Source organism: Cnephaeus nilssonii (genome assembly GCF_951640355.1).
Source record: "Cnephaeus nilssonii genome assembly, chromosome: 4".
Lineage (NCBI taxonomy): Eukaryota > Metazoa > Chordata > Mammalia > Chiroptera > Vespertilionidae > Cnephaeus > Cnephaeus nilssonii.
In genome coordinates this window covers 37039767-37055619 of record NC_137075.1, presented here as the reverse complement: position 1 = coordinate 37055619, position 15853 = coordinate 37039767, and the positions used below count along the sequence as shown (strand labels likewise).

The window sequence follows — 15853 nt, the reverse complement described above, 5'->3', positions numbered from 1 at the left end:
GGAACTCGGGGGACATGAGGCAGTTGCTTAGCATTTAATGAGTTTCTATCTGATACAATCCTGGGCCTGGACCGTTCTCGGCTGACAGATTAGCTATAGTTTCAAACGAGGCCACACTTTGGTAGCAGAAATGCTTTTCAATTCATCTTGAATCTGAACAAGCTGATTGACAGAGCGCGTGGGTACAAGCTTGGCTCTCTAATCTGCCTGGAGCGTGGAGGCCTTTGTGACCCCCTCCCTGCTTTTCACCATCAAATGCCATGCATTGTGTTATTCTGTTTAAGTGTATGGGGAAGATTAAAGGGATAAACACAGTATTAACCAAACTCTGGACTTAGTCTTATCCTTAGAAGTCTTTCTTTTCCTTTTTTTTCCCCCCTTTCAAATGAGGAAACTGGAAGGAATTCAATCTGTACTTGAAATTATTTCATCTAAACATGTCTTGATATCTATGCCCTGTGTGCCTCCTCAGTTTATAGTACCTTTATCATGTCAACAATAAATCCTTGTTTAAAATCAAAACTTACATAAATTCTTATTGCAATTTCAAAAAAAAATAATACTCTGGTTCTTTCAAAAACTCAATAACTAGCCCTAGCCGGTTTGGCTCACTGGAGAGAGCATCAGCCTGCGGACTGAAGGGTCCTGGGTTTGATTCCAGTCAAGGGCACATGCCGGGGTTGCAGGCTCAATCCCCAGTGTGGGCTGTGCAGGAGGCAGCCAATCAGTGATTCTCTCTTATCATTGATATTTCTATCTCTCTCTCCCTCTCCCTTCCTCTCTGAAATCAATTTAAAAAACAAACAAACAAACAAAAAACTCAAGAACTATGACTTGAAATCATGCGCTAGTAACCTAAACATGTTCAAGAAATGTCTGTCTTCATAATCACAGCTTCCACACAGCTTCTGGATGTAAGAGTTTGAGAAACTAATGACTACTTTATTTTTATTATGATTTTAATTCCTTATAGTTGCATAGTTTTCCTTACTGCTTTACATAAAATATGAATATGTTTGTCATTTAGAACTGGGCAAACAAAAGTTTCAACCATATTATAACAAGTCAACAAGAGAATTAAGTTAAAATTTTCCATTTGATGGGAGTTGGTCAAGAATTTTACTTAGGGAAGATGTCTTTAATTAATTCCTTCCATTAAACATTTGTGAATATTTTCTCAATTTCTTATTCTTTCATTTTTATGTATGTATATACATGCATCTATATGTGTATGTGTTTCTTTGTACATTTTTTAAAAGCTTGTGCATTATTCTCTTGGAGAAAAAGGTCAAATAAAGGTCAGCTCTGAAATGTCAGACCAGAAAAGATTCATATGACTTTTCATGCTTTATTCATATATTCATTGCAATTTTATTATGTATCTGTTCCCCGCAACGTTGTGAATATTGTGCCTGTACACTCTGTGGTGGTGGGAGTCAGCTGGGAGAAGCACCTAGCTTAAGGCTGCTCCAATTGTCTGTCTGCTAGTTAATGATTTAAAATCCTACACTTGAGATGCTATTGCTATTAACCACCTTGGTTTTCTTTTGTATTGTGAAAGTGAGACATGCTTTAGAGATTTACTTCTCCTTCTTTCCCTGGCTGCTTTTGACCAAGGCTGCTCAAACATTGCAAGCTGTCCCTAACCCTCTGAGATTGCTCTTTAGTACACCATCCCTGCCCCTGCTTTCTGCCCTCTGCAATGTGTTGTTTTTTCTCCTTAGCATCCTCTGCAATATACATGGAGGAACTTTCACAGCTGCAAATCCCCAGATATGTGCAAGGCGTAATTATTATTGCTGTGATGACTTTGTCTCTGCCTGTGTCCCTGGCAACAAGGTCCCGATACATGGAAATAAAATTGAGAGAATGACTTGGAAGTAACAAAAACTGAAATACAAATTGAACCCTCCTCAATCTGTCACCATGACCAAGTACTATATATGAAAAATACTCTACTAGACAGGTTGAACTGAGAAAGACAAAAGAGTTTCCACATCCAGTGAGAAACTCCAAGAAGATAGATCCTTTGGTTGCTATGGAGCTGTTTGTGTAGCCCTTGCTGTGATTGGTCCACAGCCACACTGCCCTCTGGGGGGCGCTAATGACCAGAGAAGTATTGTAACAGCAGGCCTTCATCAGCTCAGTCTCTCTGGGGCCTGGAGGTCACAGTCATTCACTCTGGTATCTCACAGCCAGGAGCATTAATTGGCAGACTTCTGAGCTTTACTTTTATAGAACTTTCAGGCCAGGAGAAGTGTTGTTTATATCCCTTTGGCCCAGTGGCTAATTAGCATCATTGTGAGCTCCAGACTAGAAAGCGTCCTGGGGTGAGCTGGGAGACTCCAGTTTCTCAGTAATTAATATCGGGAGGATGAGACATGCATGCCCCTCTGGTCAGTGCAGCACTGGGAAACTGGCTTCCGTCCCGAGGACTGCCTTCATATGAGACTGACGTTCTAGAAATTCACTGTCATGAGTTCATGACTTTAATTTTGGTGAGAGAGTAAGAAAGAGGGGAATAATGGGTCAATTTAGCACCAAGACAACCCAGGGCCTGCTGTTTCCCAGGTTCATCTCCCTGGACCAGCTAAAACTTGCTCTCAGGTCTGCTCTTCCTTTTCATCCCTGACTTTCGCCCAGGATTGTTTCCCTTCGATGCCCTCCCCATGGCATTTCTTTTCCATCGCAGTTTAGCTCTTTATTTCCTCCTCCGCCTCAAAAAGCAAGACTGAAGGGAAGAAACACAGTATCTCTCTTCATTGGCCATGGTGACTGGTTAAACGAAAAGAGTGTTGACTGAAAAGTAAGCAGCCTGTTGTAGATCCTCGTATTTGAGGTAGACAGGCCCTCGCCTCAGCATTCACTGGGGTGTTGGTCACTCAGGCCTGAAGTTAAAAGGATGCCTCTCTTCTCACGTTTCCCACCACCTTGAGCTTAGCAAAGAAAGGAAGACAAAGGCTAAAACTGTCTGGCTTACTCCTCGGGAAGCACTGGCTCCCATAGTCACCCCACCACATAGTAAATGCTTGTCATCCCCGCCCACAGACCCTACAGTTTTGACATTCGGGCTTCTTGATGCTGCCAGATATGTTGGCTGTTGTCACCATGAAGCGCAGGTTCCACAGCCTTGGGTGCAGGATCTGGTGGGAGCTGCAGGGAAACCGAGGGCTGAATGCCTTTCTGTTTCCACAGAAGTGCAGTAGTGGGTTAAGTGTCTGCTCTTGGCTGCAAGTGCGCCCACTCTTGCTGGCAGTTTTCTCCATGGTGGTTCCCCAGATATACAGCCTGACACCCTCCGCATCAGGGGGTTAGCTAGTGAGCTTCATGTTCATAGCATCAGTGCACGATTTGAGTTGATCAGTCACAGAGCAAAGCGAACAAGATGGGCTTGAGCACTCTAAGCCCTTCTAGTTCTTAATTATAGACCAATTGTCTACATTTCCCACTGATTATCTTGGCATAGTGGTCTAATAAAGGACTCACAGTATTGGTTTGTTTGAAGAAATTTTCCCTTATATGGGAGCTGACATCACGTGTGTAACTCACAGGACCAATGTGTGGTCTGTCCATGATTGCATTCCAATGGGTGGCAAAGAGGAGATATTTGTGGGTGAAAAACAGATGGCTCTGTTCTCTCATTCATCAGAAAGCAACAGATAAAAGCCCCACACAGGGCCCTCAAGCCAGCACTGTCACTGTACTGTCTCACCAGCAGAAAGGACCCACTGGGTTAGACAGTACAACTCGAGGCTAAGCCCAGGTCTGCAAGGGGGAAACACTATTCAGTACTAGCTCCACGCAGACCAGACAGTGGCTGGTTCCCGTCACTTACGCTTGCAGACTTGGTCATCCCACAAGCAAGCACAAATCCTCTCAGTGGGAGAACCAAAAATCTGAACTAGGGAATCCCAAGCACTTTATTTTTGTTTGGTTGCTTGTTTCAGAGGAAGATTTCAAATCCAGAGCTTAATGCATTACATGCTGGACACTCAAACGTTTGTGAAAGGAAGAGATAGAAGTAATAGGTGTTAGAGGCCTTTCCTCTAAATCAAGCAAGATGCTCTGGGACCTATTATTTCTATTAGAAGTTAGGTATCTTATTTTGTGTCTAATTAGTACTTTTGGCCCATTATCTACTGTTCCCACTGGTGAACACAGGCTCCAACCATAGCAGAGAATAGACACAGAGAAATTACACAGAAGATTTCAAAGCACTTTGAGGATAAGGAGGATCAGATTCAGTGTGGATGCCAGCAAAACTTACTCTCAGACATGCTGGGAGATAAGTACAAAACTACAAAGCATATTATATCACCTTAGCCAATTGATAACTGGGTTCGAAGTAGTGAGACCATTACAGAGCATTGGATAGTGTCCAGCAAAAGATGGGGGAGAAAGACGTGCATGCAGCCCTGCTGAGCCCAGGGCCCAGGGATGTCCAATCGAGTCATCAAAGAGAAGCGGCCTGAGACATCCTGCAGAAGGGGCCTGGCCCACCAACGCATGGGGCCAGCATGCGAGTGGCAGCACTTCTAAATGGACTTGTTTGTTTCCAGACAGCGTCCTGCCCTTGGAGAATGCCTGGCTTCCCTGGCAGCTGCCATTCCAGTGGCATTCCTGGAGCCCACCCTTAACCGCTACAATCCGCTCTCGGTCTTCAACACCAAAACCTCCAGGGAGAGATCTAGTAAGTATCTTCCCACAGCTCATCAGCCTGTGTGTGCTGGGAGGAAAGCCCCGGAAGGAAGGCTGTGCGGGCAGGGAGCAGTGGCCTGCAGCAATGCTCTGAGGGGCCAGAGGTCAGGGCTGGATATATTGCATGTCTCCAACTTGCTGGGAAAATGAGCATGGGCAAGTCCTTTGTTACTGTTAGACTTTGGTTTCTTCCTCTGTAAAATGAAGAACCTGAAACCTCACGTTCTCTTGTCTGCCCTGGGCCTTCTCCTCCTGCCCCCTGGGGATGTGATGACTTGTTCGGTGTCTCTCCAGCGTCAGCAGAAGGGCAGGTCTGCACTAATAACCTAATTATGCTCTTCATGTCCAAGGAGAGACTGTTTCCAAGGATGATGACCACACGTTCTCCATCTGCATGGAGAATAAAACATAGGAAAACACCAGGGGGAAGTGAAATTACACAAGGACAGAGCATTGTTCTAAGACAGCAGTCGGCCAACCATGATGATGAGCCCACTGCCTGTTTTTGTAAATAACCTTTTATTGGAGCAGGTCACATCCACTTGTTTAGATGTTGCTGTGGCTGCTTTAGCACTATGTTGGGAAGGAAAAATAATTTTCCCTCTACCCTGCATTATTCTTGGCTAAAACCCCTGTAAAAAGATTAACAAGAGAAAAATAAAACTATTTTAATCACATACATATGTACATGTGCCCCACAGAGATATGAGATTGGAAAGGTAGCCTGAGAAATGAGCCTTAAATACCGTCCGGGCTAAGGAAAGGGACAAAGGCATGGGGCATGGAAGGGAAGGAGGCAGTCAGGAAGGGGAGAAGAGGAGCTGTTTGTAAACAAAGGTTGCCAGGCCATTCAGGGGTCTCTCCGATGAAACAGTCCTTCTTGGTAAGAGCTCTCTTCCTGGTAGACTGCCTTTTTAATGTAAATCCCTTTTATAAATGTAGAGTTCTTTGACAAAAGGGTAACTTCTAATCCTTCTTCAGAGATTCTGTGTGCTGTTTCTTAAAAATAATCAGCTCAAAATAATCCCTGTGCCAAAGAGGCATATTTGCCGCGGCACATTCTGCTCCCCTTCCACTCCAGCGGCGGAGCTGAGTCATGGCAGCGGAGACTGTCGGGCCTGCGATGCCTTAAGTATTTACTCCCCGGCCCCTTACAGAAAAGGTTTTCCACCCCCTATCCTAGAAGAACTTAGAACTGGAATGCAAGGCAGGTTGTAAACCTGCTCCTGGAGGGTGGGAGGGAGAGTCCTCACATCTGGATGAATTATGATCCCACTGAAGGGCAGTGGAATAGAGGAGCTTCACACAGAAACCTTGAATCGACTAGAAAGAACTACAGTGATTTGGTGTAACATGAAACAAAAAGTAACATGAAGTAAAAATTACCACACCATGGGCCTAATCAATATCAAGAAAAACCATGCCTGGCCAGGGTGGTTCCGTTAGTTGGGAGTTATCCCATGCACCAAAGGGTCACCTGTTCTTTTTCCTGGCAGGGCACATAACCTGGTTGTAGGCTCGATCCCTTGTAGGGGTGTGCAGGAGGCAGCTGATCAATGTTTCTATCTCCCTCTCCCTTCCTCTCGCTCTAAAATCAATAAAAACATAATGTTAAAAAAAAAAAACAGTAACCCATTTCAAACCAGAACCTTAATATTTTCCTTAAAATATTGATATACCAGACCAACAAGTGATGGACAGCATAGCGATTCTATTCAGTTCGGGCCCTCTTCTCAAGCTGCTATGGATCCTAAGGGAGGGAGTGCTAAGAGAGTACAGGTTCATGCTCCACTCTTTACCACCAGTCTCCCCATCTAAGAATGCAGAGTGCTCAGCCAAGGTGGGCTTATCCCCATTTGCTTTTTCTACTCCAGATAAAAGAAACACCTTGCCCTCAGAAATGATCACCAGGATGGTTTAGATAAGGCCGCTTTATAAAACTCTTTTCCTGAGCAAGAATACAACGGAGACTGGTGTTCTCAGGGCTGGTGAAGAACGAAACACTGCTGAGATGCCTCAACTTTCCAAAGTCTCTGATGAAAATTCCAAGTTCATTCCCTTCAGCCTCATCTCACCCTTTCTCTCCTTTCTTGGACTAGCAAAAATATGTTTCGACCTTGGGGTTTTTTCCACCCTCTCATGATTCTAAATGAGTCACATCTTGCAGCTGAGTGGGAGCTGAGCAACTGAGTGGCTTTAGTAACGTTGAGAAAGGCTGTGACATCTGTAGGCAAATGCCAGACCAAGCATTATTCCCCAGTTCCAAAGAGATATGGGCCCAGTCACGACCGTGCTGGACATTTATACATTCATTCTGCTCCAACTTGGATTCAAGAAATAGTGCACTTTTGTCTCAGTATCACCAATATGTTGGGAAAGAGAGAGACCTACTCTGCTCTTGAGCTCATAGAGGCACAGCAGCAGGCAAAGTGAGAGCTTGACAAATAGATGGAGGAAACCTAGATTGGCTTTGGGAGGGAGGGCATCAGCTCTGTCCCATTGTTCTCCTTCTCAAGAGCTATTTGAAAAATGTTGCTTCTTATTTTACATACCACTACATTGATTTGATAAGACATGTTCATAAATAAAAAATAAGTACCCGTCATTGCTTACTCACAAAGAAGAAAAGGGACAAGGTTGTGATTAGAGATGACATAGTTCTTCATCCATCAGTGACATACTGTGGGACTCAGTACCCAAGTCCCCTGAGCCCATGTTTTTCAGCATTCAGTTAATCAAAGAGTGAATGCTGATCACGTGTATGGCTCTTGGAAAGTAGACTGTGCATGAATATGTATTGTGGGGTAACCAGGTTTGCCTGGAGTCAGAGAATGAGTGATGGCCTAACAGACTCTATTGAAGTAGACTTCATTCATTATATAAAGTGGATGGCTGAAGGGATCAAGAAGGGTCAGGAATGTATAGGGTGACAAATGAGGTGAGTCTTCAGTCTAGAAATACAATATGAACTGATTTATCAAGCCTTCAGCCAAATGGACATCTCTATTAATTGACAGTTAGTGTTCTGCCAGCAGTTACGCATATTAGTAACTCTTCTACCCTATAAGATCCTGGTGCATTTTCTGACTCATCCAAAAATTATAAAGAGATGCCTAGAAAAGGTTTAATATTGTTATGTGCCAGTTATTCAAAACTAGATAAAATCTTTGGTTATGTGTGGCAGTGGTCTATTAATCTGAACATTAGATTGGCCAAAACATCCTAATCACCAGCCAGTTTACTCTGCACACCCTAATTGGGATAATCAACCAGAGGAAGGAGGTCCAGTTTCCATGGAAGCTCTACCTCCACTCCAAAGAGGTGAAGCTCTCTGCTGCCCTCTTTTTGAGGGAAGAGCTGCTCAGTGAAGAATATACAACTTTAAAATCTAATTCAGTGGTTCTCAAACTCCAGCATACATCAGAATCCCTCGGAGGGCTGGTTAGAAAGAAGCTTGCTGAGTCCAGCCCATAGAGTTTCTAATCCAGCGGGTCTGGACCCAGAAGATCCTATCACTACTTTGCTGTTGCTGCTGGTGGGAGGACTTCACTTTGAGAACCATTGATGTAGAACAGCGATTTTCAACTGGTGTTTTGCAAGAATTTTTAAAACATGCAATACCTGAGCATTTAGTCAGGGGCACTGACCTCTTTTCCCTTAGATTGTCAAGTGAAAAAAATAACAATAGCCAACACAACAATAGCCATCTGGTGTGAATGAATCAAAATTAAACCTATGTTTTGTCAGACCAGCAAAAAATATATATTTTTGGTGTGCTGCAGAATTTTAGTAATCAGTTTATGTGTGCCATGAGATAAGAAAGGTTAAAAATTGTTTATCTAGAAGATGAAAGGGCAGTGGTTCAAATGATCCTCCCTAACAGTCTTGTGTCTGATTCTGAGAAGACCCAGCCTAGGCTGTTTTTCAGGTAGATAACTCAGCAGCATTCATTCTGTGGTTTTATATGGCATTTGAAGTACAAAACACCATCTGAATCTCAAACGTTTCCTCTACTCCAGAGCCAATTACATATAAATAACTTTTAAAGGTCATTATAATGACTCCAGTGCAGAAACCTTAAGCAACGCTGTGTTTTCCTTCAGGAAAAAAAAGTATTCCTGTTGAGGTATTGTCTACATGCCATTTAAACATGCGCATGTAGACACACACACACACAAACACTCGAGCCTTCTTATTTATAATTTTATAGCAAACAACTGTAAGCTTCAGTTGCACTGTGGTGGTTGGCATTGCTCTGAGTGCAGAGCTGGAGGTAGACAGTTTGACTCCTCTGTCTTTACCTCTTTATTCTGACACTGGGTAAAATTATTTTGTTTTTGAGAGTCTCCCCAGGCCCCCATGTTGAGGTCACCCCTGATTGTTGTTGTTCTGCTAAAAGACAGAGGCTAGACTTGTTCTCTGCAAAAGCCTGGGTGGGCAGGGGACCATGACTGGCCCAAGGAATTCCCTCCCACCGTAAATCACGGGAACCCAGGGGTCTTTGGCTTTCATGCTGTGAATCCTTTTGAATGGTCTGGGTGTTAAAGAATATTGGTCCCCTCCTAACTTCCAAGGCAGAGAGATCCTTAGCCTGATACTTACCAAAGGCCGTGGTGATAACAACAGAAAGTCGTCCTAGGGAAAGTGTGTTGGGACCTCATGGGACTGCTCCGAAGCAGGGAGCTCCCCGGGGTCCACTGCGTTGCCACATGCCATCCCGCAGAACCACCTGTCTCAGCTACAGATTCATTCACTCCACGGCAGCCAGGGTTATTTTGTATGTCTGCTCTAAGCAATGTGATCACGAGGGAAATCAAAACAGTCCCCTTCAATCAGCCAGTATTTCTAAAGGCCAAAGAATTTGCCTTGGCCTCTCACTCATTAACCCTTCAGCTCCTGTGGACCCAACGTCTGAAGCAGACCCCCAACCAGCAGCAGCACCAATAGCAGAGGGCCTGAAGACATAACCCGCTTCACTGAACACAAACGTTTATTTGAAGGCTTCCGCTTTGTCCTGAGAGATTCATGAGAACTGGACTTCTAGTATCAAAAATCTTCTAGTGGAACTGATGCTCTGGGAAAATGTTCCACATTTTCCTGTGGCTTCTCAGACTCCCTAGCCACTGCCGTTCCTGATGCTTTGGCCCAGTGTGAGAAGTTTGGCCTTTGGGTGGCGTGTACCCACCCCCAAGCCCAGGTGGACTCTGTGGGGAGCAGTAAGATAAAGGGATGCACCTGTAGAGCTTGTGCTTCTTTCTCAACCTGCCGTGTCTCTCACTCAGCGCCCTTTTTATCTTCTCACCTGTCAGGAACCTCAGGATGCTTTTAGTCTCTCTTCCCAGCTTTGGGGGGAAAGTGTCCTTTTCCTTACAGAGAACAGGACAGCTAGCCCCTGGCTTCTTCCGTTGGCTCCTCTTGTATCTGATAACCTTTAATGTGGAACTCTGGTGCCACTTCATCCCGTCTGTCCTTGTTCAGTGAAGTGATTGCAGTCATTCAGTGTGAAGAAAGGGCAGGGCTATTATTCCTTGCACATACGCCTGCAGGAACAAAAAGGCTTAAATGATTGACAGCTCACCGCAGGTCAGTTGTAAATGTAGAAATCAACTCATGTGCAATGTTTCTTTCCCAAAATTTCCAACTGGATGGAACATATTGTTGTCTCTGGTCCAGCTGAGGCAACATGTGAGGAGGTTTCCTTTCCTTTTCTAAGCAGTGCAGCTGCCATCCCGGTGACTGAACCACAAGTTGGCAACCAAACACCCATTAGTGGCTTTTCTCTAACTAGACCCGCCTTCCCTGCAGTGCACGCACACAGGACAGGAGGGAGAAGCCCAAAGACCAGCTTGATCACAGAGGGGTCTTGGGAAATGCCCCTCAGCAGGGTCCCTGTCATGCTCCTTTAACCTTATGTTTAAGTGCTTCAAGCTGAGTGTGACTTTGGGAGGATAACCCAGCCTCTGGAAGCTGCAGTCTTCAGCTGACAGAAGCTCCACATCCAGGGCTCCCTCGCGCAAGGCTCTGGGGTGGAAACTCACACCTACTGACCAAAGGGAGGGTGGGACAGAGGAGAGAAGGTTGCATCATTGTGCTTTTGAATTATTGTCCCTTTGTTCTTCCTGTATGCTCTCGGCCAGTTCTGGGGATGCCCGACACAGTGGAAGAGATGTGTCCTGACATCCCCCCGCTGGAACGCCTCATGAAGGAAATCCACCACCTAGCAGAGTCCGGAGCCCGGTACACGGAGATGCCCCATGTCATCGAGGTGATCCTGCCCATGCTCTGCAACTACCTGTCCTACTGGTGGGAGCAGGGGCCTGACCACCTGCCCCCCAGCACAGGGCCCTGGTGCACCAAAGTCACCTCGGAACACCTCAGTGTCATCCTGGGCAACATCCTGAAAATTATCAACAACAACCTGGGCATCGATGAGGCCTCCTGGATGAAGCGCATCGCAGGTACCACAAATGCCTTTCTCCCCAGCCCAGTTCAGGGACCAAGATGCCTAGAGCCTCTTTTCACCTCTTAGACTATCTTTAAACTGTTCTCCCTACCCACCTCCGTTACTTAACAGTACAAAGAATCGACTTATTCCTCTGTAGAGTTTCTTGGAGCAAATGCTCGTGCCCGCTCCCCAGCTAGTCCAGGCCTCTGAGACCTTCTTGATAAACTCTACCTGATGCACATGATCCGGGCTTTATTTGCTTTTGGTACTTAAGAATCCCCTTTGCTCTTCTGGTAATAATTGTCCCTATTTTCTTGATAAGTGGTCCTTTATGTTCTCCACATCTATAAAATTCACTGCCATCTGGGCCGTGCTGTAAGTTTCTGGCAGTTGTATCTTACTTTATGCTTTCATGGACTCTCTCTAATTTAGGTTCATAGTCGTATCACTTTGTTTGGGGATGATTTTTTTAGGGGGGAGAGTTGTGTTCCTCTGGACCTCCTTGCATGCAGTAGGCTCTTGGTAATGGAGTTAGCTGATTTTCTGTTCCTAGAGTAACCTCAAAGAAAGGAAAGACTTGGAAAACAAATAACCATACTTTCCACAGTCAGGAATCCATGAGTATTCAGTGTCTTCTGTGTCAAAGTAGAGTCTGAGGAGATAGAAAAGTCCTTGCTTTGGATGGACCCATAGTTTAGATAGAAGAGTCCACCAGAACAGCTTCACCCATATAGTCAGTCTCCTGGATCGTGTCACACGGTGGCTGAGTCCCAGGGAGTATCAGCCCAACTCTGGGTATTTCCCTTCCCAGATAAATTAGTAGGCATTCCTCTGCATGACCAAGGAAGAAAAGTTCCTACCTCCTTCTTTTCTCAGAAATGAACTGAGATCAAAATTATAAATATTTGAGTGCTAATGGCTACTAGATAGTAGAGATGGGCTTCTGTGGATATGAATAAATAAAGTTGGCATTCTTTTCTTACCTGTTAGCCCAAGAATATTGTTGACCTTAAGGCATTTGTTGATGAGCTCTCATTTGTAAATCTGGATTAAGGGAAGGAAGGAGATAAAGGAACAGCTCCCTTCGCCCCCTAGAGGAGCAGAGAGAAAAGATGTCACAGCAAGAGAGGCACTGATGGGAATGGAACTTGGCCTTTTATTCCACAGATGAATTAATTCTACCATCAGGCCACTTAATTCCTGGTACCTGAGCAAAATCAACTTTAAATAGTAACCCCAAATCACCCACATCTGGAATAGCCATTCTACTTATAGCTCCAAGGCAGAGAAGCACCTCCGTGAGGGGTGAAGGGTGAGGGGTGAGGGGTGGGGTGAATCCAAGCCATCACAACTCTGAGTTTCCACTTCTTGGTTAATGCATCTCAGCAGAGAGCTATTGTCACTTTCTCTTTCTAAAACAGTCTTCTTTATGAAATTAAAAAATAAAACAAAATAAGATTTTTTAAATGCTGAAAAGCAGGCTGTTTTCAGTTAAAATGCGCTAAGCTAAAGAAACTTTGAAATATACATTAACATTGTCAATAGTTCATGACTCATTCATTTCATTCCACTTTTTTAATATAAGCACTCAGGTTCTGCTCTTTATTATGAATTGAACCAATAGGATATTCCATTTAAGAAATAGGGTGAGACATAAAGTTTTTATCTTTCTCGTTAAGAAGGTCAGGATGATAGTCCCAAGTCCCACTGAGGCTTGTTTCTGCTCTTTGACTTCTAGTGGCCACCTCTTCCTCTCAGCTCGTTATTGCTGATAATAGTTTTTCTGCCTTCCTCAGGGTCTCAGGGAGCCTCCAGGCATTGGGCTGATAGTTCTCAAGTGTTGGGTGCTGAGAACTGTGGTTGGGTTAATGTATTTTTAGCAACAAGTTTTTTCTATAAAATAACCAGAAAGCATAGAGTTCAGTGCCTACTCTTGGCTTGGCACAGTACTGGTTATTATGAACAAAAGGCTTCCTTCAGGGAGTTTAAAATCTAGCTAGTGAGCCAAAACCAGCATGAACATACTATAAAATGATTTAAGATATCTGTTAGGAAGAACTAGGAGGTGTGAACAGGTGCCACCCTGAGTTGATGGATTTTCAGAGCCTCAGCCTCTCTGTGGCACTTCTCTCCTTTCATCAATTGTCATACTATGTGAAATGAGGGGGAGGCCCTTTGTTTGCAAACGCAGTGTACGCCCAGCCAATCATCAGCAAAGCCAGGCCTGACCTGCTCAGAAGCCACTTCATCCCAACTCTGGAGAAGCTGAAGAAAAAGGCTGTCAAGACTGTGCAGGAGGAAGAGCAGCTGAAAGCTGACAGCAAAGGGGACACTCAGGAGGCGGAGCTCCTCATCCTGGATGAGTTCGCAGTCCTCTGCAGAGACCTCTATGCCTTCTACCCCATGCTCATCCGCTATGTGGACAACAACAGGTACGGAGGAGGCCTGGGGAGCATATCCACAGGGAGGAAGGTGGTGTTTCGTTGTGTTAAAGTGATAGAGGGAGGTCACAGCGGCCCCACCAGTTCCCTCCCCCAATAATCCCTAGTGTGGGACCTCCAAGCTATGCTTTCCTTGACCAGTGGTTCTATATGGTCAGTGGCATGGCCACCTCTTCCATCCTCAAATACTATAGGTGAGAGGGAGTTGGTCGAATAAGGACAGCAGTGACCCACTCCTGCCCTTCTGCTGTTCTGTCACACATTCATTCAGTAGATATTACTGACTGTCAGGCATTGGGGAACAGGATGAACAAAACAAATGAAGATGTCTGGTGTAGGGAGCTTTCATTCTGGGAGGGGAGTGGGGCATGCAGTCAATAAACAAAATAAGTACTTATATAATTATATATACTTATATATTTAAATATATACTTAACTTATAAAAGTAATCTGTGCAAAGCAGGGTAAGGGGAATTAGGAGTGCCAGGGTAGGGTGGAGTTACTAAATTCTCTTTGGAGTGGACTAAAAGAGAATGGAGGAAAGGATTTAGAGACAGCAATACAGACAACTTGTTTAAGGAGTTTTATTATAAAGGAGGACAGAGAAATAGGATGGTAGCTGGAGACAGAAGTAGAGTCAAGAGAAGAATTTTTAAGATGAGAGACTTGTCAGCTTGCTTTTTTACTAATAGGAATAATCCAGTAGAGAAGAGGAAATTGATCAGAGTGAGAGAGGATTTATTTTTATTTTATTTTATTAAATTGTTTGGGGTGATTTTGGTCAACATGAACATTTAGGTTTCATGTGTGGGTTTCTATGTTACAAGATCTGTTTCTAAAGCAATGACCTTAAACAGGCAAAGGATCAGCCTCAGATAGTTCATTCACAACAGCAGGCAGGAAGGCAGAATAATTATAAAGGCAGTGTTTATTAAAGTACATATCATTTTCAAAACAGCTATCAGCTATTTAAAGTGTATATACATTTTGGGAGGGACACCCTGTATATGGATAGGTAGAATCTGTAGGAATCCCTTCCTGATTGCTTCCATCCTCAGTGAAGTAGGAAGCAAGATGATCAGCTATGAGTGAGGATGGGGAGAGGTTGCTTAGAGATTTGAGGAGTAAGAAGAAGATATAAGACAGTGGCCAGGGAGAGGTGGGAGAGCAGATGGACCAAAGAAGTGTGGTGTGATGCCAAGTAGCATTAAGGGCTCCACTCGAGATCCATGATCATGACTTTAAAGTCTTTTTCTCCAGTCAATTCTGCTGCCAGGTTTTGGCCCAGAGTAGGAAGAGAGGTTGATTTGACCAGGGTTGGAAGTTTGTAAAGTGAGTATGACAAAGAAAAAATGGGTTAGGGAGTCAAGGGTATATGTAAACTAGTGACTATAAAGATTGACTATGGAATTTAAACTGAATGATGAGGGAAATGAGCACATAGGAGACTAATGACCATAAACAGGAAAAGGAACAAAGTATTGTTGGTCCTAGTGGGAGTCAAAGACCAAATAGATCTTTCTTATTATACCACACCCTTTAACGCTTGCAGGCCTAAAATACAAATTTGGGGAAGCTTGATTTTAAAATACCTCATTGTAGATAGTCAAAAGCCTCAGGAATATTTGAGGGAACATCCCTAACATTTTGAGTGTTATGCCATTCTGTCATGAGCAGAAAATAGGTCCGAATATACCCATTTTAGAATTTATTTTATAAGGCAAATTGTATGTACTATTTAAAATAATTTAAGATTACTTATATTTAGCATTTCACAATAAATACCTTACAAACACACACTGTGTATGTGTGTACATATAATCCCTTACCTATCTATGGGACATTTGACTCACTTTCTCAAAAGAAACCCTGCTTTGAGAGTCATCATTTTAGTCATTTCTGATTAACATATTCTGTTAACAGTTTAGGGAAGGAATTTGTCAGAGTTTGAGGTGAAAACAAAAATGAAAGTAGAGTAAGGTTGCTCCGAGAATAGCTCTTTAATGTCATTTGTCACTATTGACGATCAAGATTCAAGATAGAATGTGTTCCACCTGCACCGTGTTTGACAGTGCTAAAAATGGCAATGTCAGAGAGTCTTTGAGATCATCATTAATTCATTCATCCCTGCTTTTCAACCCGTTCTTTCCTGAACACCAGGGAACATCATGGTCATCTGAGCCTGGCTTGGAAATGCCTCCTTCTATGTGTGTGCCTTTACCTTTTTCAAGTTCTTTCTTCACCCAAAAGAATTAGCTGGCTTGGGATT

The 15853-nt window shown here is 43.9% G+C and overlaps 1 protein-coding gene across 3 annotated transcripts in view; it reads left to right on the top strand.

The window, feature by feature from the left end:
* The window catches only part of RYR3 (ryanodine receptor 3), a gene marked incomplete at its 5' end in the record, with an annotated part of 535717 nt that overhangs the window by 458829 nt on the left and 61035 nt on the right, over window positions 1-15853 (top strand). For all 3 annotated transcript variants that reach the window (XM_079768748.1, XM_079768746.1, XM_079768747.1), the window contains 3 exons: window positions 4560-4690; window positions 10836-11156; window positions 13335-13575. In XM_079768748.1, coding sequence (XP_079624874.1) covers window positions 4560-4690; window positions 10836-11156; window positions 13335-13575 — 693 coding nt within the window. The remainder of the gene's footprint in view (window positions 1-4559; window positions 4691-10835; window positions 11157-13334; window positions 13576-15853) is intronic.